This window comes from Crocodylus porosus, unplaced genomic scaffold (genome assembly GCF_001723895.1).
Source record: "Crocodylus porosus isolate Cpor-Errol unplaced genomic scaffold, CroPor_comp1, whole genome shotgun sequence".
Lineage (NCBI taxonomy): Eukaryota > Metazoa > Chordata > Crocodylia > Crocodylidae > Crocodylus > Crocodylus porosus.
The window spans coordinates 188,892,076-188,914,984 of NW_017728886.1; the positions used below are offsets into that span (position 1 = coordinate 188,892,076).

General features: G+C 41.7%; 2 protein-coding genes across 4 annotated transcripts in view; both read left to right on the forward strand.

The window, feature by feature from the left end:
• TTC39C (tetratricopeptide repeat domain 39C) overlaps positions 1-7,913 on the forward strand; it is a 60,424-nt gene extending 52,511 nt beyond the window's left edge. The window contains exons 13-14 of the mRNA XM_019547066.1: positions 4,130-4,168; positions 4,629-7,913. Of these exons, the coding sequence (XP_019402611.1) occupies positions 4,130-4,168; positions 4,629-4,718 (129 nt within the window). The 3' untranslated portion in view covers positions 4,719-7,913. The remainder of the gene's footprint in view (positions 1-4,129; positions 4,169-4,628) is intronic.
• A 7,119-nt stretch (positions 7,914-15,032) lies between these two features.
• CABYR (calcium binding tyrosine phosphorylation regulated) lies at positions 15,033-22,772 on the forward strand. Of its 3 annotated transcripts, XM_019547115.1 has the most exons (6): positions 15,033-15,216; positions 15,521-15,702; positions 15,803-15,856; positions 17,698-18,648; positions 20,174-20,803; positions 22,337-22,772. In XM_019547115.1, the coding sequence occupies exons 2-5, from the start codon at positions 15,555-15,557 to the stop codon at positions 20,797-20,799; spliced, it is 1,779 nt and encodes a 592-aa protein (XP_019402660.1). In that variant the 5' UTR covers positions 15,033-15,216; positions 15,521-15,554; the 3' UTR covers positions 20,800-20,803; positions 22,337-22,772. The 3 variants fall into 3 exon arrangements, with proteins under 3 accessions (XP_019402660.1, XP_019402644.1, XP_019402651.1); XM_019547099.1 differs by lacking the exon at positions 15,033-15,216 and having other exon boundaries at positions 15,264-15,702; XM_019547106.1 differs by lacking the exon at positions 15,033-15,216 and having other exon boundaries at positions 15,264-15,702; positions 17,701-18,648.
• The last annotated feature ends 137 nt before the right edge of the window (positions 22,773-22,909 follow it).

Sequence of the window (22,909 nt, forward strand, 5' to 3'; positions counted from 1 at the left end):
CTGGGGATTTTTAAAAGGAAGTTAGATGAGCACCTTGCCGGGGTCATCTGACCCCGGTGCTCTTTCCTGCCAAGGCAGGGGGTCAGACTAGATGATCTACCTAGGTCCCTTCCGACTCTAGCTACTATGAAACTATGAAACCCCTTGCCCTCTATCTCCCAACTCCTTTTCCCCTACAGCCTTCTTGCTGTCCTTGTTGTCAGACCCTGCTTAGGCTCTGTTCTCTCTCCAGGCATAATGTGGAAGTTAGCTGTGTGTGACATTAAGTTGAGAGTGGGGGGAGGGACGAGACGGGAGGGAAGAAACTGCAGAAGAGAACAAGAGATTGTTGTGGCTCTGACTTTTTGGCCCCAACCCTGACTGGTGCATGTTTCAGCACAGGTACTCGATAAATACACTTTTGAGCACTACTTTTTAAAATCTATTTATACATAGTACAAACTACATGATAATAGCCTAGAGCCAAAAGGCTCATGACTTATATAGTTTATTGGGCTGGGCCCCAGTAGAGTCCACAGCATTTCCAGCCATGGTAACCCCACAGCCCAGCACTGCTCAATATGTGTGCATACCCCCTCACAAAGGATCCACATGCTAATTAACCCCCTCACTTGCATCTAGGACTAGCTGTTCTTGTTACAAGTCCTGAGACCCTCCAAAAAATGTATCTGGAAGTGAGGTGTAGGGCTCCCTAGTATGTCTCCACTCTATAGAGAGTGGGGCCACATTAATTGCATGCAACAGGCTGGGAGAGCAGGTGCCAGAGCCTCTCAGCTACACAGGAGTCTGGTGATATTTGCCAGACATTTAAGGCTCATGAAGGAACAGAAATCAGTGGAAATGGTACAGGAGGGCACTGTTCAGCTGTGGGAGTAAAGAAATCAAAATGTATCTGACAGAATGGTTCACTGTAACTTGAAAAAGAGTTGGTACTGAGGGAGACTGAGCACACTATCTTATTCAGGTGGGCTTCACTAACCTGTCTTTCTGGTAGGTTCCCATCATTTTGGCACTATGAGAGAGTGTTGGAACTTGCTCTGGCCTCTCCAAGTGTTGGCATGGTACTGCAGTACCTCCAGACTTGGCTCTCATGCCCTTCTGGGGGAACAACTACCTGTTTTGGTTGGGTTCTTTGGGGTTTTTTTGTTTTTGGTTTTTTTTTTTAAGAGCTACACACAACAAAAAAAAGGTTCCTATGAGCATGGAAAGCCTGATCACTGCCTTAAAGGCAGAGAAGGAGATTGACAGAGCGTTGGGGTGGAGGAAGGGAGACCCAAAGTTCAAATTAGTGCCAGTAGTTGAATTAGGTGGGAAAAGATTTGAAAAGTGGAAATGAAGGTATGGAGACAGATGGACAGTGGACAAAGGTAGGGAAGCAGGCACAAAAGAATGCGATGACAGGAGCATCCACACCAGAAGTAGTGATGGCAAAAAAGGAGGCAATGAGAGGAAGATGGGAGCAGAGGAGAGCTGGTGACAGAGTAGGAGCAGCAGGAGAAGTTACGTCAAGTGAGAGAGAGGATGGCAGGAATATGGCAAAATGCCTGCCTGATGGGAATGGCGCTGCAGGAAGACAAGGAAAATGTGATGAGAAATTGCAGGGAGGATTGGAGACTGAGAAGGGAGAATTGGAGTCAGTGGCAGAATGTAGAAGGGATTGGCATTAAATGGATGCTTTTTGGGAAAGCTACTAACTGAGATACTGGAGGTACAGCCTGAGTGCCTGACCAGCTTAATTGCTTTTCCAAAGAAAGTCTTGGCAAATCACACTGGATTGGAGATGGGTATGAACATTTTTGAAATAAACTTGCAGAGGAATGTGGGAGGGAGGAATTAAGAGGGAAAAGGTTTATGGCACAAGAAAAAGGGAGCGAGTGATTATAGGATGAATGTATACAGATTTATTTGTGGAAGAAGACATAAAAAGGTGGTTGGAATTGCATGTTCAAAGAGTAAGGAGTGTGGAGGGACAAATCTGGTGTTTGGATAGGGTTGTGGAGGGCATGAGTAGTATTACAAGCAAACGAGTGGAGCTCATGTGGAGTGAAACACCTCCCACCTGTAATCCAGCTAGGGGCATGCTGATGTTTTATAATATGCTACGGACAAGCTAAACAGTTTAGCAGATGTGACAAGGAAGGGCTCCTGTCTGCACGCTGCCCCCACATAATGTACTTCAGGAGTGAGGGGAAGGGGCACAGAGCAGCAGAGTACAAGGAACCCCTAAAATGTGTTACCTGTGGGGGGAGGAGACACTTGTTCCACAGGTGTCCAATGGTCTTTGCAAACAAGGTCGGACCTGCTGAGGAGCAGCCAGAATTGGAAGGGGACAGTGAGGGAGAAGAAGGGGGTGAGACAGAAATGTCTGAAGAGACCTTGCAAGAGGAAGAAAAGGAGAAAGGGGGAAACAGAGTTAGAGCCTGTCACCTAGTCATAGAAATTAAGCCGGTCATGTGTGACCTGCTCTTGATGAATCCATGCCAGTGGTCGTTCCTGATCACCTTGCCCTCCTCCAGGTGCTTAGAAATAGATTCCTTGATGAGCTGCTTCATGATCTTTCCTGGTATTAAGGTCAGACTGATTGGTCTTTAATTCCCCAGATTCTCCTTCCCTTTACCAACTTTTCAATATTTAAGACCTCACCCAACATTCATGAGTTCTCAACAGTGATAGCCAATGGTCCTGTGATTATCTCGACCAATTCCACTATTCTAGAATGCATCATATTTGGCATTGCTGACTTCAGAAAAACATCCAGCGTTTCTAAATAACCCCTAAACTGTTCTTCCACTGCTCTAGGAACTGCTCAAAGAAGCTACTGCAAACAAGCATTTAAAAATAATTAAAGATGATTCAGTTGAAATACTATCTGATCTAATATGTAAAAATGTCATCTTCAAATTGAAACATTTAAACAGGCATGCTTTTTATTTTAAAAATTAAAATTTTAACTATAGCTTTGCCCCACTATCTTAAGAGACTTGATTTTTTCCTTCTATGCCCAAGGGTGACTTGTGGATTCTTTTTTCTTTTTTAAACAAAATCTATAAAGATTGGTTATTTATGGTTCTTAAAGATGATCCACGTCACTGGGACAAGTACCGTATTTACTTGAATATGAGACAAGGGATTTGAGCAGTGAATGTCCTTGATTAGGAAGGCTTTTTTGATGCTGTCTCCCACATTCTCATTGGTAAGCAAAGGAAATACGAACTAGATGAAAGTATTGTAAAGGTAAATGTAAAGATTATGTTATGTAAAAATACATAAACAGTGGTCTGCTTTATATAATATTCACTTTGTGTATAATTGAATCCCCTTTGGATGTAGCTGTAACTTTCAAGAAGTTAAATTTTTGGACATTCATGTGGTTCATATTCAGATGCAGTTAAATAAGATGCATTAAACTCATTTGGATGACTTTCTCGACGTTGTCCTTATATCAGATAGAATAATATTTCTTCTAGTTCTAATATTAAAATAAATTCAGATGCAGATATACAGGAAATGGAGCAGAAACTTTAGAAACAAGTAGTAAAAAATTAGCTGAAGTTATAAACAGTTTTTATAGCAATCCTGAGAAATTTAACTTTTACTTGGCTCAGAAAGAATATTAACTCTTCAGTTCAGAAACAAAATATTCCTTTACTTTTTCTTTTCAAATCTTTCTCATGAATCCCCATTTTGTTATGGGCAAGTTGTAAGAAGAATAAATAATTATCAGTATCTAAAGAAGTTCAATTACATGAACTGAAATTAAGAAAGCAAAGTTCAGTTGCAGAAATATCAGTGAATAATTGATGTATTTTTGCAAGTTAAATTGTTCAACAGAATGCAGTTACATGCTTAAGTTTGAACTTTTTGCATATAATGTTACTGATTTCCTTTTAGTGTTGTATCCCTTAGTGGTAATCATACTCTGACTTCAGTTTAATTTCTTTTAAGAATAGAATTAAATGTAGAGCAGGCCCGTTTGGGTACTTTAGGAGCCCCCACACATTCATTACAGTAAGACGTTCCAGTGGACATTTCCAGGCTCCTGTCCTTGGTTCTGGCTGGCTAGACTGTTGGATTTTTCTAATTGGTACATTTCTGTCAAGTAACATTTTTTTCCTCTTTCTCTTTGTAGACTGTGCCAAGAGGCAAAACCTTACTTCTCCAAGCAAAGGTAAAACCAAAACATCCTAACCCTTCTTTCCCATCAGCAGTGGGAATTTGAAAGCTAGCTTCTGATGCAGTTTTCAGTTTTGGTGTCCATGACCTGTACTCTTCAGTCCATGCAATAAGCAAACATTGAATGCATTACAGTTGGGATTTTCTAGGGCTTTTGGACTTTCTAATAACTGCACGTGTTGTGAATAGACACTGATTGGGCCCCTGTTCACAATTGGAAAGTAAAGGAAAGTCTTTTTTGCCTGTTCCTGAATTTGCAGGCTGTACTGAGGACTTCCTTTACTTAACTGTGTAGATTAATTTTTATTGTTACCAGTTTTCAAGCCCAGAGACATCTATTCCCTCTCCCTTTCTAACTGTTTTGTAGCTAATTGTCCTCTTAAGTATCCTGTGGTAAGTTGCCTCGCAGCCTAAGGTGGAGTATGCTAATAGTTCTCTGTATTTTTGTATTTCAGGAAGAATTCACTGGATATGATTTTGAGAACAGATTGCATGTCCGCATACATGCAGCCTTAGCTTCTCTGAGGGAAGTGGTTCCACAGTGACAATAGGAAGTCTTGCGTTATCCATTCCTATGGTTTCTGCACTTTAAGATGAAGCAGCAGATAAAGATGTTGGGAAGACCAGCTTTTCTTCTGAAAACCACCTGTGCCAGAGTTCCTAAAACATTCAGAGTTTGTGACTAAATAAAATATTATCATATTAATAATTAAACACAAAATAAGTCAGTTAAAGAGGATTAACTCTCAGTTTTTGTTTAAACCAAGCTGCAAATAATTAGGATGTGACTGTGCAGATGAGCTTACAAGAAGCATTCATCTGATTTATTGCAACAATATTGGTTCACTTCTGGCAGGTATCATATAGCCCTTCAAATTTTTCTAAAGTGCCCATTCTAGGGAGAACAACCTATTTGATTAAAATAATAACACTGTATAAAGAATTGGTGTAAGTTTTAAGTTTTGAGAATGAGAGCACTTTTTCTCTAAAAGCCAACAAGAAAGGGAGGCACAAAAGAAGTAAGATTGTCAGCCAACATGCTTGTTAAATCTGTATTGGCTTATTTCAATTACTTGATGATTCATAAAGTTTAAATTTTAGAATGCATCTATTCTGTATTTATTTTTAAATTATGAAAATATTAAGGATATCTACTACTAGTACACTTCTTCCAATTATTTATTTTGTTTGACATTCAGTTACTAAGTCATTTATTCTCTTAATATTCTGAATAGTTTTTGCCTGTTAGATATTACAAAGAGTTTAACAAATTGTTTTTTCCACTCAGGTTCCTAAATCTTTTGGTATAAGAAAATAACCTTTAAACATAATTTTAAAGCCCCTTATTTAAATATTTATACTAAATGGTATATTTTCCTTTACTTCCGTATATGGTACTCCAAACTTGTGGTGTTAAAGTATTTAAATACCTCAGTCAATTTAAGAATCTGTCATGATCCATATCACTTTTAAAACATGGTCAAATGTACAGTAACGCTATAGTTCTGTTTAGCTTTAAAACCACAATATTAGTTCTTTTGTATATTCCCTCAGTGTAAAACTCAGTTAATTTTATTTTTTAAATTACTTGATAATAGAAGTCTGGCCAGAATTTTAGTGAATTTTGTTGTTTTGCATAGCTGATGAGACTGCAAGCAGCTACCATAGACTGCTGACAGATGTGGGAGGAGGGAAAAAAAAGCCTTTTACCTGAAGAAACTGTTTGTTCGACCTGACTCTGCAGCATCTATATAGATTGGGTGCTTCAGTGGGGCTTTTTGGCATTTTTATCTAATAGCTGATTCAGTCAGCTATTAGATAAAAGTGCCAAAAAAGCCCCACTAAAGCACCTAACCTATGCAGATGCTGGGCAAGCTAGGTCCATCTAATGCGATGCCTCTTCTGCACACGTGCATGGGAACATGTAGAGTTTTAAAGTAAAACACTGTTTTGGGGCAGGGGGTGGTTTAATGTCTGTAAGCGGCAATAAAGGCTTGTGTTTTCTCTGGTCAGGCAGTCTTAAACATTTTCTAAAATCAGACTGAAATTTTTGTTTCTTTACAGAATGTCAACATTTTTTACCTTGCTTGCATCTAACCTTTATGGGGTTGCTTCAGGATTTGTATCTCAAGGAAGATTGGTGTGAAGAGAAAAAATAGTGCTCTTTATTCAGTAGACAGGGTGAAAAGGTTAGGATAACCTTTGTTTTTCAATTAGACAAAGAATTCTTAAAACTAGTATTAGGAGCAATCATATGGCTCACAATTATTGCAGTCCATGAGGGGGAGAAAGAGACTGAGTCTTGAATTGTAATGCAACTTCACTGCTTGTAGTCTAGTCACACTACATGTAGTAAACGTGTTTCTCCTTGGAAAGGATTTGGTAACATTGAGTCACAAAATTCTGGCTTTGAGTGTTCAACCCTTTACTTGAATTGGTCAATTCAGACAAGTATTGGATAGAAATATTATTATATTGTATATATGAAGATAATGTAGAACTTGATTGTGATTTCAGTGGGCATAACATACTTGAATTATTTTAATTTTTGTTCTATATGCTTTTATTATTTTTTAATCAAGGGTATGGTCCACTTGGTAAGTAGCACATGAGCAACTATACATTATTATTAGAATTCCTTTAATATGCACTGTATAAGGAGGATACAAGGACAGACTATTTAGGACACCCAGCACCTGCATGTAATTGTAGTGGGCTGTTTAGGGTCCAGATATCCCAGATGAATAGCAGTGTGTATGTGAAAGTAAATTTACCAAATGGCTTATTCTTTTCTTCAGGCCCATTGCAGTGGTGTAGAAACAGGCTTGTCTCACTATTTATATGTACAACATTTCAGCTCTGTGCAAATTTTAGTTTTCTTTGGGTCCAGAGAACTGTCACTGAAATGAAACTGTCTGTTTCTGTATTTTTCCCCTCATAGGAGAATCTCTTAATTTGTAAATGTCAAAGTTATTTTTATATTAGATTGTGCCTGTGATGAGAACAATCTCAATTGTATTTTACGTAATCTAAATACGTTTTTATACTTTAGAGATCGGAGGCATGGTCTAATAGCAATAATGGAATATGCATCTTGCCAGTTAATATATTTTAAGATTTTATCTTTACTGGATCAGTTATTTTTTTGTTGACATTGATGCGATTTTTATCTCAATAATAACTCATTTCAAATAAACAACTAGAATTTTTAGAAGTCACCAAAAAATGTATTTATTGTGGTGTACTGTAAATGTTGTCAATTTACAGAACTTGCACTTTTATATTTCTGCTGAGTAAAGTTAAAAGAAAACATGGACCTGATTTTTTTTTTTTTTTTCCCCTCCCTCTTGCTATTTATATTTGCCCATCAGTTGATGGCATCCTGAAGAAGATGCCATGTATTGAAAATCTTCCTGTATCTTTAAACAAAGCTATCTGTGTAACAGAGTTCTGTGGTCAGCAGTTATGTCAACTTTTGTTCTTCCATCATAGTTATAGACTGATTTAGAAAGTGGGTTACACTTGTCATGTTGAGGTCAATTATGGAATGGACAAGACAATCTGGCATGTATTCTAAAGATCTTGATTCTGTTTCCAAAAATCTGTACCCACTGTATTCCTATGTTTTCAAAAAATGTTTTCAGTTTTCTCAAGCAATCACTTGAATTTCTTTGCTGACTTTCAGTTCTTGTTTTATATTCTATCCATGTTTCATTCTTAAATAAAAACCCCAAACCTTGCATTGAATTGACTATCAATTTACAAACAATCTAATCTAGTCTCAAACAGTGTATCGAGCCCTCTAGTCCAAAATTGCCCTGCAGTTGTTCCAGTTTCCAAATGGGGGAAGCATTGCATTGTAGAGGCATACAACATATGAATCATGTTTTAATGGAGGGATTTTGGGGGTGGGATTTGTGTTCAAGAAAGCCACACTCATCTGTGTTGCTAGTCATGATCACAAACCCTCTCTGTGGTAACTGGCAATTGTTTACAGGGAAAAATATTAGAAAAGTGTGTAACAGATATTGTTTTGCAATGTATTTTATTGACTGGAAATAAGCAGCAGCCAGTACAGTGTGATCAGTCAGCTATCCTGGGATCACCTGATGCCCCAGGAGCTGTGATTTAGAAACTTTAGTGCTAGACTGCAGTAATCTTTAACAGGAAGGAGTATTGTTGCTTCTAATTCACCATACTGCAGAGATTGTACTGTGAAAACAGTTGATTAAATATTTCAGTGGTTTTAAATTAGACACCTAATTTTAAAGGCAGAATGGCATTTTTCTTTCCCAGAGTTAGCTCAGATACTGTACGTGGAAGAGGATTAATGGAGGTTATTTTCCCCTTATGTCTGGTTAATCAAGGATAACAATGTAGAAGAAGTTAAAGGCTCTTTTGCTGTATGGGAGTCACTAAAGTACTGAAAGTTAAAGGCTGTCTGCTCCAGAAAAATTGGGAATACATATGTAGTTTGTATAGTGTGGATATAGCTCAGAACCTCAAAGCTTCCTGCCTTAGTCAGGATTGAAATCACTGAAAAAATCCAGTTATACAGACTCTTTTACTTCCAGCTTCACAGCATATCTGAATCTGTATCAGGCCTGTGGCATTACCATGCCAGAATGGGCCCTGCTAAATGGCTCCAGAGTTAATGTGTCATATTCCCCAGCATTCCACATCTCTTAAATGTTGACTTCTAAGTACTATAATCTTTTAAAAAAAATTTTCAGTAAAATATAACCACGTTCTCACATATGCAAGAATATTGAATAGTTATTGCTGGAACTGGATGTCTTGCATTATCTGTAATTAGGAACAACTTTCAAAATTCTCTCATTCCAGTTGTTACTACAGATGCATCTTGCCAGCCTGGGGAAGCCAAGTAAAGGTCTCAAGTTCCCAAACCAGCACCTGCCCACAAAGGCTCTAGTGATAAGGGCAGTTTGAAGAGTCTAATACAGAGTTTCTCTTATGGGTTGGCCATGATCACTAGCTTATAAACTTATATCTGCAAGTAAGTAACCCTGATTGAGATGGACATCCAGACCACTATGGTTTATATAAAACTAGAAGGGAGAAAATCCTGTATTCTGTGATAGACGTGTATGGGAGATGGGTGTTCCATGAAACATTTTTAATGGCTAGGAACATGGTAGTTGCAGAAACTGTGCTTATGGGTAGTGGATTCATGGGCTGGTCCCTGAATCAAGAAGTGAAAAGATAGTGAAAGAGCACCTTAGGAGTTGGCAACTAGAGAGAGGCCACTGACCTACTAAAAACTACTAATGTTTATATACAGCTTAATAGCAATACTTTGTATCGGGGAAAAATGTCTTTTCCTTTTGCTGCACTCAGGCTTTGTACTCACCCTTACTAATGCCATTTATAGCAAAGGTCCTGATCAAGTGTCAGAGTGGGAAGATCTTAGTTACCTACTAGCAAAGACAAATGTGGTTTTCAATCCTGTTAGGGATGGTAGTGAGCTTTAACCTATTAGCTATCTCTGAACAGAGATTCCAGTTTTGGATCCTCCTCCCTGTTCGCATGGCTTCTGAGAGTAAAAAACTGAATCTGTGGTGTTTCTGAAAAAGAACTCTTTAAAGAACTATCTTTAAAGAACTCTACCAAAGATCTAACGTAAGTAGAAGCACGACAAAGTGCCTTGTGTTGGTTGTCTTATGTGACTTGCACAAAACCTCTTTGTTTACTTGCTGGAGTCTTTCCTACAAACAATTTAGGACATGTCGATACTGCCTCTGTGGTGAGCCTGGGAGCACTGTTAAGAAAAACACCGCATCCACTTGCTTCCATTCAGTTCATGCCCAAATTCAGAAATTAGCCACTTTATCTCATTTATCATAGCCTTGAGCAAGCACTTAGTTGTCATCAGCATGTCTGTCTTGGGACACTTCTTGGGGGATGGTCAGGGCTTTGGTAAATGGATAACGTTGCCTAATTTCTAAGCTTTGTCTTGTCTGCTTGCTCCCTCTTAGGGATAGGACAAGCTTTCTGATGGCTCTCCTGGACTTGCTGTGGTGACTGTTTGTAAACATGTCTTGATGTTGTCTTAAATAAGCTGGTATCTAAATTTTTCTTCTGTTACTTTTGAATTACTTAATCCTATGGGTTTAGGTTTCTTTCAGGTAAAGATAGGTTTTTCTGGATGTCAGAAGTTCACCTTGTGGAATAAGTGTATTTTGGACCCAAGTAATCTCATCCAGTTTGCACTTAGTTAACTTCCAAAGTAAAGGTAGTACAAAAAATTTTTGGACACTTTCTGAAGTGGTGTTGGGAGTTTCACTTTGAATGTGTTATTCAGACAACTTTTTCCCACTGGGCACGTGCTCAGCCTGTCAAATGCACTTCATCTCAAGCATAACCTGAACAGGTCTTTACTTGGCATTATAGAAGTCTGTTTCTAAATCCAGCAAGCCTTTTGTTTCAGCTGATAGTAATGGATTTGCTGTTTCTGATATCCATGTTTAAATTGTCTGTTTGCAGTGTTCATTATTTGAAAGCCATGTAAAGGTGTGCTGCAAAAGGTAAATCTACTACCTCAGGTAACTTCTGATCTGTGTTCATACAGAACACTTACAAGCCGTAACAGTCTTTTTTGCATGCGTATCTTCACTAAATCTTCTGCTTGGTTTTGGCCTCTAAATTGAAATCCAAATAAAGAGTAGGTAGATATAAACCTAGCCATCCTGTCCCCAGAATTTTCTTCATAATGTTATCAATTTTGGTAGTCCTCAAATGTATTTTGGATGTAATCTTATTCTGCTTATTCTAACACGTCAGTCATGGTTTGCTCACACTTTTTTATTTTCTCACTGCTGGCTTCGATAGTTAAATGCTTTTCTTTGAGCCGCACTTGGGAATTTAAAATATTTCCTTATATTACTATAATAAGTATTTTTATAACATAAATGTGAAGCATGATTGCAAGCAAGATGCACTTTATATTTGCCCATGACAAAGATATAATTGTGCCTATGTACTGTTTCTATTTTGACATGGGATTTTTTTTTTTTTTTCAAATTTAATCTAGGCATTTAGTCCTCAAGGGCTTCTTGCTTTTAAAAGGGCTAATTAATTACCTGTAATTGTTTTTCTCTGGAGAGATCCTTCTCAGTGGGCCACCAGGCAAGTACCCTCAAACATACCACTTTGAAGGTTCTGAATTTTGAATTGACTATTCTAATGGGAATATAGTTACATCTGTATTTGAAAGGAACTGATTGCTGTGGGCAGCCAAAATACTTCAGCAGAAATGGTGTAAAACAATAGTTACTGGATCTAGCAGCTTATACTTGAGTTGTAGCGATTCCTGCCAAGTCCTCATATAAATATAGGAACCTTGGAGCACAGCAGCAGGAGACAAGTCATTGTTTCTTTTAACCTATTATGAAGATTCTTGTGTTCTGGGTGCTGTTTTTACCTAAGGATCTCCTCCAGCAGCAAGCTTCTGAGGTTGTATTTTCTCCTTCTGACTTCAATAATTTCTTCCAGGAGCTCAACCTTAAACAGGCTTTGGAAAAATTTCATCAGATAATATTACTTGTAGTTGTGTTGCTGGAACTTTTAAATGACCAAGAACATAAGCATGCAGTTGCTGCTAGTGTGGACTAGAAAAAACTGCAGTCCCAAGCAGCTGCAGTGAAAGTTGTCCCTGATACACAGGTCACATTCTGCTGCCCCTTCATGCAGTCCTGGGTACTTCAATATGGAGTTGCTTGTGAGAGAGTGATGGGAGAACTTGGCCTTGTGAATATTAAGCCCATTGTGAAAGATGTTTTAAAGAATGGTGCACAAATTATGCTAGGGAGAAAGGTCTTAAAGGCCCTTTCTGTGTGGGAGAAGGTATTAATTGCTGACTAGAGCTATAGCTGAGCATGATTTCAGAAACAATGTGTACATAACATCCCTTTAATACAGCTAAGTTTGTAATACAGGTACTCCTTAGTTAATGTTGTCCCAGTTAACATTGTTTCATTATTACGTCGCTGATCTATTAGAGAACATACTCGTTTAAAGTTGTGCAATGTTCAGTTATAAGAGTGATGGTAGACAGGTCATTTTCAACCTGGAGGGACATGGACAGTGGAGTTCCCCAGGGCTCAGTCCTCAGGACTGTGCTATTCAACATCTATATCAGCAACTTGGAGGTGGGTGTGGAAAGCACGCTGTCCAAATTTGCTGATGACACGAGGAGAAGTGGGCACACTGGTGGGGAGAGACAGAATCCAGCTATATCTGGATAGGTTACAGAGGTGGGCGGATGAGAACAGAATGGAATTTAACGCAGACAAGTGCAAGGTGCTGCATCTAGGGAGGAGGAACCTGCAACATGCCTATAGGCTGGGGACCACCCCTTTCAACACAGTGACTGAAAGGGATCTTGGAGTCATTGTTGACTCCAGGATGGACATGAGCTGCCAATGCGTGGAAGCGGTCAATAAGGCTAGCCGCACCTTGTGCATCTACAGATGCTTCACAAGCAGGTCTAGGGAAGTGATCCCCCTTCCCCTCTATGCGGCACTGGTCAGGCCACAGTTGGAGTACTGCATCCAGTTCTGGGCGCCGAATGTCAAGAGGGATGTGACTAGTATTGAGAGGAGGGCCACTCGTATGGTCTGGGGGCAGCAGGGCACACCCTACAAAGATGGACTAAAGGGCCTGAATATATTCAGCCTCCACAAGAGAAGTCTGAGAGGAGATCTGGTAGTCATCTATAAACTCAACAGGCGGGACCAGCGGAAAATAGGTGAGGGTCTGTTCCCCCGGGCACCACCTGGGACAAGGAATAACGATCAAAAATTGATTGAGAACAGATTCAGGCTTGATATTAGGAGGCATTACTTTAGTTAGGGCTGCCAGGCTCTGGAATGGGCTCCCAAGGGAGGTGGTGTTCTCCCCTACCTTGGGGGTCTTCAAGAGGAGGTTGGACAGATATATCTGGGGTATTATGATTCCAGCACTCGTTCTGGCCCAGGGCAGAGGGTCAGACTTCATGATCTGTTCAGGTCCCTTCTGACCCTAGAAACTAGGAAACTCAAACTATGAAAAACGTTGTTTGGCCACCGCCTGCTAGTAGGTAACTACTGTGATGTCATTGGATTTGCTTAACATCGTTTTGCTTGAAGTCGCATTTTTCAAAAAGTAACTAACGTGTTAAGAGAGTAGTAGCTGTAAAACTGGAATGTGCTATTTACCCAAGGTCTCAGAATACTTGACAGGCACCAGATCTTTTGACTTTTTATTCTCAATTGCAATCATGAGGTCATGTTGCATATATAATACTATAGCAAACTTTATTTTTTAATGCAAATAGCAAACTTTATTTTTTTTAATATAATTCTGTTTAAATGAATTAAATATAGCTTCTGCTGTTGGCTAGAATTTAACCAACTTTAACCAATAAAAAATGAAACGTAACTGATTGATTTTTTTCTTGCAAGAGTTAAGAGTTAAAGCTACTTCATATAAACTTTTCTATGGTTTGATAAGCCAACGTGATCTAACTCCAGTGGCCAAAGTTTGGTTTACGTTTATGTTGATATTAACTGTTAATTTTCAAAATATGAGTGTCTAATCATATACTTACGCTGTAGCAGTATTTTTGTGATTGCATTGGTAGCTTGTGAATTCATTCCTACTAGTAGAGTTCACCATGTTGCATTTCAACATTGGTTGGAGAGTTAAACTGCTTTAAAAATTACAACTTTCTTACCCTAAAATGCATTGAGGGTTTGAATGGAAATAACCAACTTAGTCTAAATTGCTATAGTCTTTTAAAATATCACCAATTAAATTTCTTCCAAGAAAGGTCAAACACTTAACACTGTAGTGTTTATTGGTTCAGACTGTTACAAGGACCTGACTTTCAGCAAGTTGATTTTAAAATTCGTTTACTCTTTATCTCCTTCATTCCCAGATAATGGATGTGAAAACATTTCACACCCTGGGTATTTTGCAGGCTTAAATGCTAGCTCCAAGTGCTACCTGCCCGATACACATTTAAGGGAGAAAGGCTGAACCACTGCAACACATGCTGTAAAAAAAAAAAATAAAAAAAACGCATTGATTGGCCTTTATCAGTTTTTATTGATCGAGACTTGCATCAGACTTCAGAAGCTTATTTGCTAAAATGAAAGATAGCAGCATGTACCCTGGCAGAGGTCTGATTAGAAACGCCTGGCTTTCTCCACGCCAGGGCGATAGACTCTCTATGCAGGGGCTTGGCATATACTTCTATAAAGAGGACAAGTGTTTGAACGGCAAAATGATCCAAGGGACTCAGCAGCTGTAAAGTATGTGAGAGCGGCTAGGCAGGCTCAGAGGAGGAGGAAGTGGGGAGATGCTGTGAAAGTCAGATGGGTTTTCAAGCTCAGTCTTCTGCTTCTAGGTGCGCTCTGGTGAGGCAGAGCCTGCAGCAGGGCAGGAATGCACTGGACTTGTGTGGTAAGCGCCTGCATCAGTGCTCAATTTAAAAAACTTTTTTTTTTTTTTAAAGACTCAAAGCCTCCCTGACAATGCCAGCTCTTAGCTTTCTCTCCTGCTTCTGCCTGTGAGAAGGCTAGAGCCATTCTTCTCTTGCGAAGCCCTCGAAAGCCCCCAGCAGGGTCGGCTGTTCCTAACCCCAGGGGCTCCGAGCTGGAAGCTCTGGGCTGGCTGTGTGACCAGGTTGGCCCCACGGCCGCCGGGCGAGGCTGGCCGGGCAGCCCCGGGCGCGGGGCAGCCGCCTGCTCTGGAGGGAGGGGCTGGCAGGGGCCTTCCCCCCTCCCCCTCCCCAGAGCCGCAGCCACCGCCCCCCGCCACGGGACGCCCTCCGCGCTTGCAGAACGCGCCGCTGTGACTTCTCATTGGCTGGCTCCCTGGCGCGGCCACGCCCCTTTCATTGATGACCGTCTCAGAGCATTGTGACGCCACAAGTGCAACGTCATGGCGTGACCCCCTATAAAAGGCTCCGCGGGCTGCGCCTGCCTCAGAGGCTCCGGCAGGGGCGCGGAGGGAGCTTCGGAGCAGGCGCGAGGCAGGAAGGTGCGGTCGGTGGCGGGGGGGGGGCCTCGGGCCCTGGCTCAGGGCTTCACAGGAGCTCTAGTAGAGCCCCATTGCTCCTGGGTCTCGCCCCCTCCCGAGCCGAGGGGGGAATGCAGGGGCGGGAGGACCGGCCTCCATGCCCTTGTTTCATCCTGGTGGGTGTTTGCGGTTGAGGGCTGGGCTAGGGCTATGACATCACAGTGAGGTTAGCAGCAGTTGTGATGACGCCACGCCCCCCTCCCCCCACCACACACACTAGGGCTTTGGAGGCTGTGCCAGAGAGATCCCTACCCTTTCCCGGGAGCTGCGAGACTGTCGTTGGCCTGCAGTTGCCGAAGATGTACACTGCGAAGCCCAGGCTGGTCGTCCCCTACGGCCTCAAGACTCTCCTGGAGGGCCTGACCAGGGCCATACTCAAATGCAACCCAAGCAACATCCCCGAGTTCGCTGCGCTCTACTTCCGAGAGCTCATTGTGTTCAGAGGAGGTTTGTGCCCACTCCCGGCGGCTTGCGCTTCCCTTGCGTCGTGATCTGAGCTCGCGCGCAGCTGCTCGGACTCCGTGCTAATGCATCCCTCTGTTTTCAGAGCACCCAAACGTGGACATCATCGACCTGGTGAGAGAGTTTCATTTTGCTCGAGGTAAGAAAAGTCACCCTGTGTCACCTTGCAAGGCACCGCACGCTGCGCTTTAAGTGACGGTGTAGTGTGTCCGTAGCTTCCTGATGCAGAGGAATCTTTCAAACTTGAGTGGACGTGAATACACCTCGCTGATGTGAACAAGCCACACTGAGCAAGAGTGCTTAAGAACAGGGCTTGATCTACAGGGCAAAGCTCTTTGGGTGCAACTTTCATTCACACTGTAAGCTCCTGACCAGTGCCAAAAGGTGCTTTATTGACATGCCAATGTGGCTGACTGCTGCAGCGGCTTCCTTAAGTCTTCACACAAGCTGTAGCAGTAGAAATAGGTGCAGCTTAGGCACCATGTAGGTTATATCTTTTTTTCTTACATAATGAAGTGTGGAAATTTGAGTTTCCCGAGGGTCTGTCATGGGTCTGGTATTGTTTATCTTCATTAATGATTTGGAGGATGGAAGTGAATGCGCAGTTAATAGATTTACAGATGACACGGGAGGGGAGGGTCTAAAATCAATTGGATGAAATTCAACAAAACCAAATGCAAAGTCCTTTATTTGGGATGGAACAGTTGGATGCACAGACACTAGGCTGCAGCATTGCAGAGAAGGACCTAGGATTATAGCAGACCACAAACTGAGTGTGAGCCAGGAATGTGCTTTTGTTGCACTACAACCCAGCCAGCAATGGGGGCGGGGCTCTATAGGAGTGTGTCACTTGCAAATCACAGGAAATACTTTTAAGACCTCACTTAAGAGTAGTGTGTCCAATTTTGGGCCCCACACTTACAAGGGAGAGGTTGACAGATTAGAAGGAGTCTAGTGGAGAGCAACAAAGACTGTTAGACTATGGGAAATGTCTTGGAAGACAAACTCAGAAAAACTGCCGTGGTTTAGTCTGGAGAAAGGACTGAGGAGGAGCTTTCATAACTGTCTGACTTGCTGGGAGGGTGGTGATAAATAGCTAGTGCAGAGGGACTGTGGAGTGACAACAGAGGAGAAAATGTGGGAACCAAAGATTCCTTTATTCTCAGCAGTGTCACAAAGCCTGTAACAGATTCTTGAGAGCAGTATGGTCTTTGGGTTCTCACAGCAGGGTTGGACACAAAGGAGAAGAGCTTTGAAAATGTTCCTGGCTCAGGGTAAGAGGAACTTAAAGCACTGAGGAGCATTTGAGCTGGTGTTCTGTGAGTATGCATTAGTACATTGTGCAGGTCTAAGAACCAACAGGAAGCAGCATAGTGTAGAGTCCGACAGTCCTGGAGTAACAAACTGAAGAGCTCCTGCTTGCTCAAGTACTATGTCCCTCTGACCCATCACCGTCACACTTTTTGTAAGTGCCATGCACACCAGATTTACAGCATGTTTTCAGATGGAGACATGGATGCTGATGCAATGGGTACATCCAAAGGAACTTGTGTGAATCCAAAAGAATTTTGAGAAACTAGGTTTATGCCAAAGCAAATTGTAACTTGACTGCTAAGCATCTTTATATTAGTTGGACTGATCTACTATTGGAAAGAGGTTCAACTTTTTTGCTGACTACTTCCCATGTTTTTCTACTGTGGGGTGGAAGGTATTTACCACTAGGTAGTTGAAAAGAGTTTGTCATTGTTTATCACTAATTTTTTTCATTTTCTTCTGCTTTTATTTTCCATCCATGCACAAGCAAATAAGAAAATTGTTTGATGTCTCAGATCCAGACGGGCTTGATAAATTCAGTGTAGTGATTAAATGAAGTGTTGTACTGACAGGTTGTGCGTGAGGAATTCCCCAGGGCAATAACAATTCTTGCGTTTCATGTCAGTGAAGACGGTTGCTAACTTCCTTTCATTTTGCTCTTCTTAGTAGATGGCTTGGCTGAGAGACTATCAGAGAAGAAAACTGAGGCTAGAGACAAGTTTACGCCAGATGCAAATGTGGCATCTCCACTTTTCGATGAACCAAAACGGAAGGAAAAGTCTACTGACACTGAGGAGGACCAACTCCTTGAAGGACCCGTACCTGACTGTAGCGCCAAAACGACACAATACCCATCAACTCACAATGAACTTACAGAAAATGAATCGTCCCCAATGGGACCTGAACCTTCATCCCCTAAGGGACCTGACCTTGCTTATGTCCCAGCTGATCCCGCCCAGCTTGCTGCACAGTTGTTAGGTAACAGTGATTCACTTCATTCTCTGAAGGATGTGGCAACAAGTGTGCAGACTCTTCCTGAAGTGTCTATGAGCTCAGAGGACACAACAGCTGTGCCAATAGAAGGGGCTGCTGAAGATGCCACAGTTGTCCCAGCAGCTGAGGGTTCTGCAGAGTCCGTTAGGTCAGAGTCCAGTGTTCAGAGTCAGTCCTCCATGCCCAGAGAGCTAGGTTCCTCAGGCAGTCAGGTTGAACAATCAGCCAGTGATACAAACCACACTCCCTCAATCCCCTTGCAGGAAGAACCACCACCTCCACCTTCCCCACCACCTCCTCCTGACGATCCATTGCAGGCTGCACCTTCCCCCAACGAAATTGAAGTTACATCAACCATTCAGGTTCTGCCAATGAATAACGATGAGGAGGAGCCTGTTACTGAAGGAGAGGTTCCACCTTACATAGAGCAGTTTCCACAGAAAATAGTAATTCCCTTTATAGACCAAGTAGCTGGTCTTTTAGAGATTCAGCACCCACTAAATGCAGGCCAGTTTATATGCACTAAAATCTTAGATCCATCTGCAGTCGATGCAGAATGGGACCCTGAAGGAATGGAAACTACAGCGCAAAAGGCATCAGCTGAACCAGGTTATGTTATATCAGGTAAGAAAGTCAGATCTTTATGTCAACTTCCTGTTCCAGGTTCTAACAACTGTGTAACTTGTGAGGTAGCTGTTAAATGTGAAAGTATCTATGTCAGTACTATGCATGGCAGAGACCAAACTTTCTGGCTTTGGGGCATGTAGAGAGCTATGGGCCACAACAGCAGTCATCAGCCTCAGTGCACATGTATTAGATCTTTCTCCACGATTTGTTCCAAGATGTGTGACTGGTTATGAGCGAGACGGAGTGCTGCTCCTGCATTAATATGCCCTGCTGCAGAGACAGGGGTTTGCAGGTTCCCACTTGATTTGCTGTGGCCTTGAAGGACAGGTGACACTACAGGTGCCACTGTGGGGAGCGCAAATGCCAAGCAGCAGGTGGTGGCCATTTCCTTTCAACCGCGATGAGTTTTGTTCAAGACAAGCCATGCATTTTGAAGCAGATGTCAGAGAATCTAAGATATAATACACATGCCCTGTGGCTGCAGAAATGTTAATGGTGTCCATAGTTTCAGATGTCCTCACTTTGCAAGATTTAAGGTCCCAGCAGTTGTATTAACATAGGTGTTTTGCATTTAAAACAAGAAATGGTGGTGGTTGCCTGCACTGTCCTCTGGGTCAAGAGAACTTCTGCAGCTGAGATGGGGGTGGGTGCACTAGGACCAGTCCACCGAGGGTTGGCAGGGTTGCTGCAGATGGCAGGAGGTCTGCCACTTTTTGGTGAGGTGTAGTTTGTACAAATTCCTACTGATAAGCACCTTAACCAGATTCTTTTCCTAGCTGCACAACCCTTGAGTCCTCCCTCCGGGACAAGTGCCCAGCTCACCTACCCCACTCTCAGCTGGAGAAGCCCTCCAGTGTCACCTGATTCCTCTTACTACTGCAGACCTGATCAGTGTCTGCCTGATTCCTCTTACTACTGCAGATACCCTTCTCAGCCTCTTCCAAAAGCCCCAAGGAGAGTAGAGGTGATAAGTCCTATCAAAGCATGGTACAGAAGAGTGTTTTCATTAAGACAAAAGAGCCTATGGGCTGAAATCAAGAACAGTGTTGTATCCTGTGGCATGGTGCTGTAGTTCTGGTGTGAAAGAGCTGGTTCAGTCCAAGTTCCTACTTCCAGTTGCTTGGAAACTTTCTGGCTTCAATTCTGCTTTGAAGCTTCTTTTAAGATGATGCTGCATATCAGTGCGGATGTAGCAGCATCTCCCTATTTGGAAAGTTTTATGTTGATAGTTTTGTTTTAAACTTTACCCTTGGCTTGGCAAAGTTGCCAGTCACCAGGGAAATTTCTAGAACATTAGTAGCTGGTGAAGCAAGGGATTTGAAGCACCTCCTGGCCCACAAATGCAGCATCATGTTTCCACAACACCATACTTCATTTCAGCCCCATTTGCCACTAAACCACCTTCTCGGACATGCTTTCTTACGGCATTTGTAAGTATTGCAAGTCCAAGCCTACAACATGTTTATATGTTTGCCATTCATAGCTCCTGATACCAGCTATTTCTTAAATTTTTATTTTATAGCAATGGCAACAAGCGAAGCAGGACAGCCACCACCATATTCTAATGTGTGGACTCTCTATTGTCTAACTGATTTGAGTCAACAAGGTCGAAAGTCACCACCACCGCTTCCTCCTGCGGGAACTGGTGCTCCTTATCCCCAAGCAACCCTCTATATATCTAGTGGGAAAGAGCAACAACAGGTCCTACAGCAGCAGATGACACGAGGTCAACAACAAGTATCCTCTCCAACTTATGTGATGACCGAAGAAAGCAAGCAGGGAAATGCACCGCCTTTCATTTTGGTGGGCTCTACTGTCCAGAATGTACAGGACTGGAAATCTATTCCTGGCCATGCTGTCCTTGCACAGCAAGATGCTAGTGTTACGAGGAGATTCACCACAGTACCTATACCCGTGGCCAGAGCAGCTGATCTGAAAACAGTCACGCCAAACCCCAATCCTAATTTTGCACAGGAAACTGCCAGACCACCAACCCCAGTTTTTCTTTCAGTTGCCATACCCCTGGATGATGTAATGTCTGCTAAGAGGGGCTCAGGCGATAAGCAAGCAAATCCTTTTGCAGGAAGCTATGGCATTGCAGGAGAGATTACATTTACTTCTGCCTCGGTTCGCCGAGCAGACTCTTGAGAAGGAAGGTAGGCCTGGTTTCAAACTGGGTGCTAAGTTCACTTGCTTATGCTGTTTAGACTCTGCTAAATGCACCAGGCCTTAGACCAACCTGAATTTCTGAAATGTTAAGCTCAGAAAAAGCTGTCACAGATGGGTATGTAAAAGCAGCAGCTCAGCTTGACCTTATTTATACCAGAAGCCAGTTTAATGCAAGTAGGACACTGGGGAGGAAAATGTGATGCACTGTGAGGTCTTGGGCCTGAAGGTCTTATTTCTCATAACTTTCAAGAGTAGAAGACGACCTCACTTGCAGGTAGGCTCCTTTCTTCTCCCCACCCTTTGAAACTGCTGAACACATCAGAATATTTTACAGGTTGGTAGGCTTTATATTTACAAGATACAAAAAAAAAAAATGGCTCTGTTCAAGAAGAAAATAATAGTGCAGCTATGTAAAAAAATGGCTTTCCTAGTGGAGGCAAAGAAGACCTTTGTGTACTGTGTGCAGCTAGTATTTCATTTGGAAGGTCTCAACCACCCATAGCCAAAACAGTTGTAGGCAAGGGAAGGATTCTCATAAGGAAAAGCAGTTTTGGCCAGCTGTGTGCTTAGTACTCTGTTTCTGTTGGGTAAACTTCTCCAGAAGCTGCAAAGGGCTGCAGTGATGTCCCATCCCATTCACCCCCCTCCCCAACAACGCTTTGGAAGCAGGGAAGAAGTTGCAGGAGAAAGGAAAGCATACATAAATATGCTAAATTTATTTACACAAGTTGTTATAGCAGGGCTTCTAGTACTTATGCTTAAAGTTAATTTGGGAAGGAAGAAAAATAGTACCAGATTTCTTTCAATTTAATACCACTGTATGAGTTTGCCCCACAGCCTTTAAAGACACCATGGTGCTTATGGACTTGACCTGTTATAAAAGTAGATTCATCTACTTCTAAGTCTTCCTTAGTAGAACAATTGAGCTCACTTATTCCTTGAAGCATCTTCCCTGTAGTGATGTTTCCTCCACTAGTTCTTCTGCGGAATGATGTTCACACCTCAGTTTGACTCCTTTTCCTGTGTACTTAGCAACAGGTCTCACAGCTATGGCTTAATTAAATTTCCAACCAAGATAGCAGCAGTAGCTAAACCTGTGCAATTGTAGTGATGGAGGCTATTCACACTGCTCTGGCATAGCTAGATCTGAATGCTTTTCTAGAATAAGAGCTTGCTGGCTCTGAAGTGCTATAAGCCTGCTTGCCCAGTAAACTATGCTTGAAGCCTATACTAATCTAGTTTAAGATGAATTTTTTCATGTGTCAGTTTCCTTAACACATGGCTGAAAAAAACAAACAAACAAGCTAGCAAACAGATCATCTATTAAAGGATACATTTTAATAACCTGGAGGGGCCTTCTAATCACTGGCCATAGCAAAAGCTTAAAACCAGAGTTCAAGATTTACTATCTTATCATTAACTAGATGCTCTCTAGCAGCATAAAAAACTTGCTGCTTTAGAAGAAAGAATATTATGTTCAGTGCACTTTAAGTAAACTCTTTCTTTCTCAAAACAGGTAAGAGATGCCCGTTGGATATCACTGTGGAATGGAATATGCATCTTAAAGAATAAAACTGATTAACTTAAATACAAGGACCCAATAAAATTAAATACCAGCAATCAGGGTTTTTTTAATGCACGTCATGGCTATTAGGCAGCACACTGCATCATATAGGTTGTTCCTGAGAAGTCAGTCAAGTTTCCATTGTTCTCATTTGAAGAAAAAAAACTGAATTGGTATAATACCCATTCTCTATAGCACGTAAACTTGGGAATGCAGTGTAAGAGTAAATTTTTTCTTATTATTCTTGGTCCAAGATATACAGATGACTAGATGAAGTTAATTTCATAGGCAAGGTAAGAGGAAAAATTAGCCTAGTACAACTTAAAACAAGATCTGCTTCAAAACAACTATTACACTTGTACTCTAAAAAGGAGCTGAACAGTATTTTCTCTCCACTAGTTCTTCTGCTGAATGTTTACACCTGGGTTTATGACTCCAATATACGCACCAGGAATTGAAGACTAGCTTCCATTCTATTTGAATTCTAGAAGCAGAGGAAAGGAACCAAGTGCTACACGCAACAGT

Coding starts and splice junctions, on each gene's coding strand:
- CABYR (XM_019547099.1), top strand. CDS start 15,438: ATGACGCCACGCCCCCCTCCCCCCACCACACACACTAGGGCTTTGGAG. Junction 15,857..17,697: donor AGAGTTTCATTTTGCTCGAG/GTAAGAAAAGTC, acceptor TGCTCTTCTTAG/TAGATGGCTTGGCTGAGAGA. Junction 18,649..20,173: donor ACCAGGTTATGTTATATCAG/GTAAGAAAGTCA, acceptor TTTATTTTATAG/CAATGGCAACAAGCGAAGCA.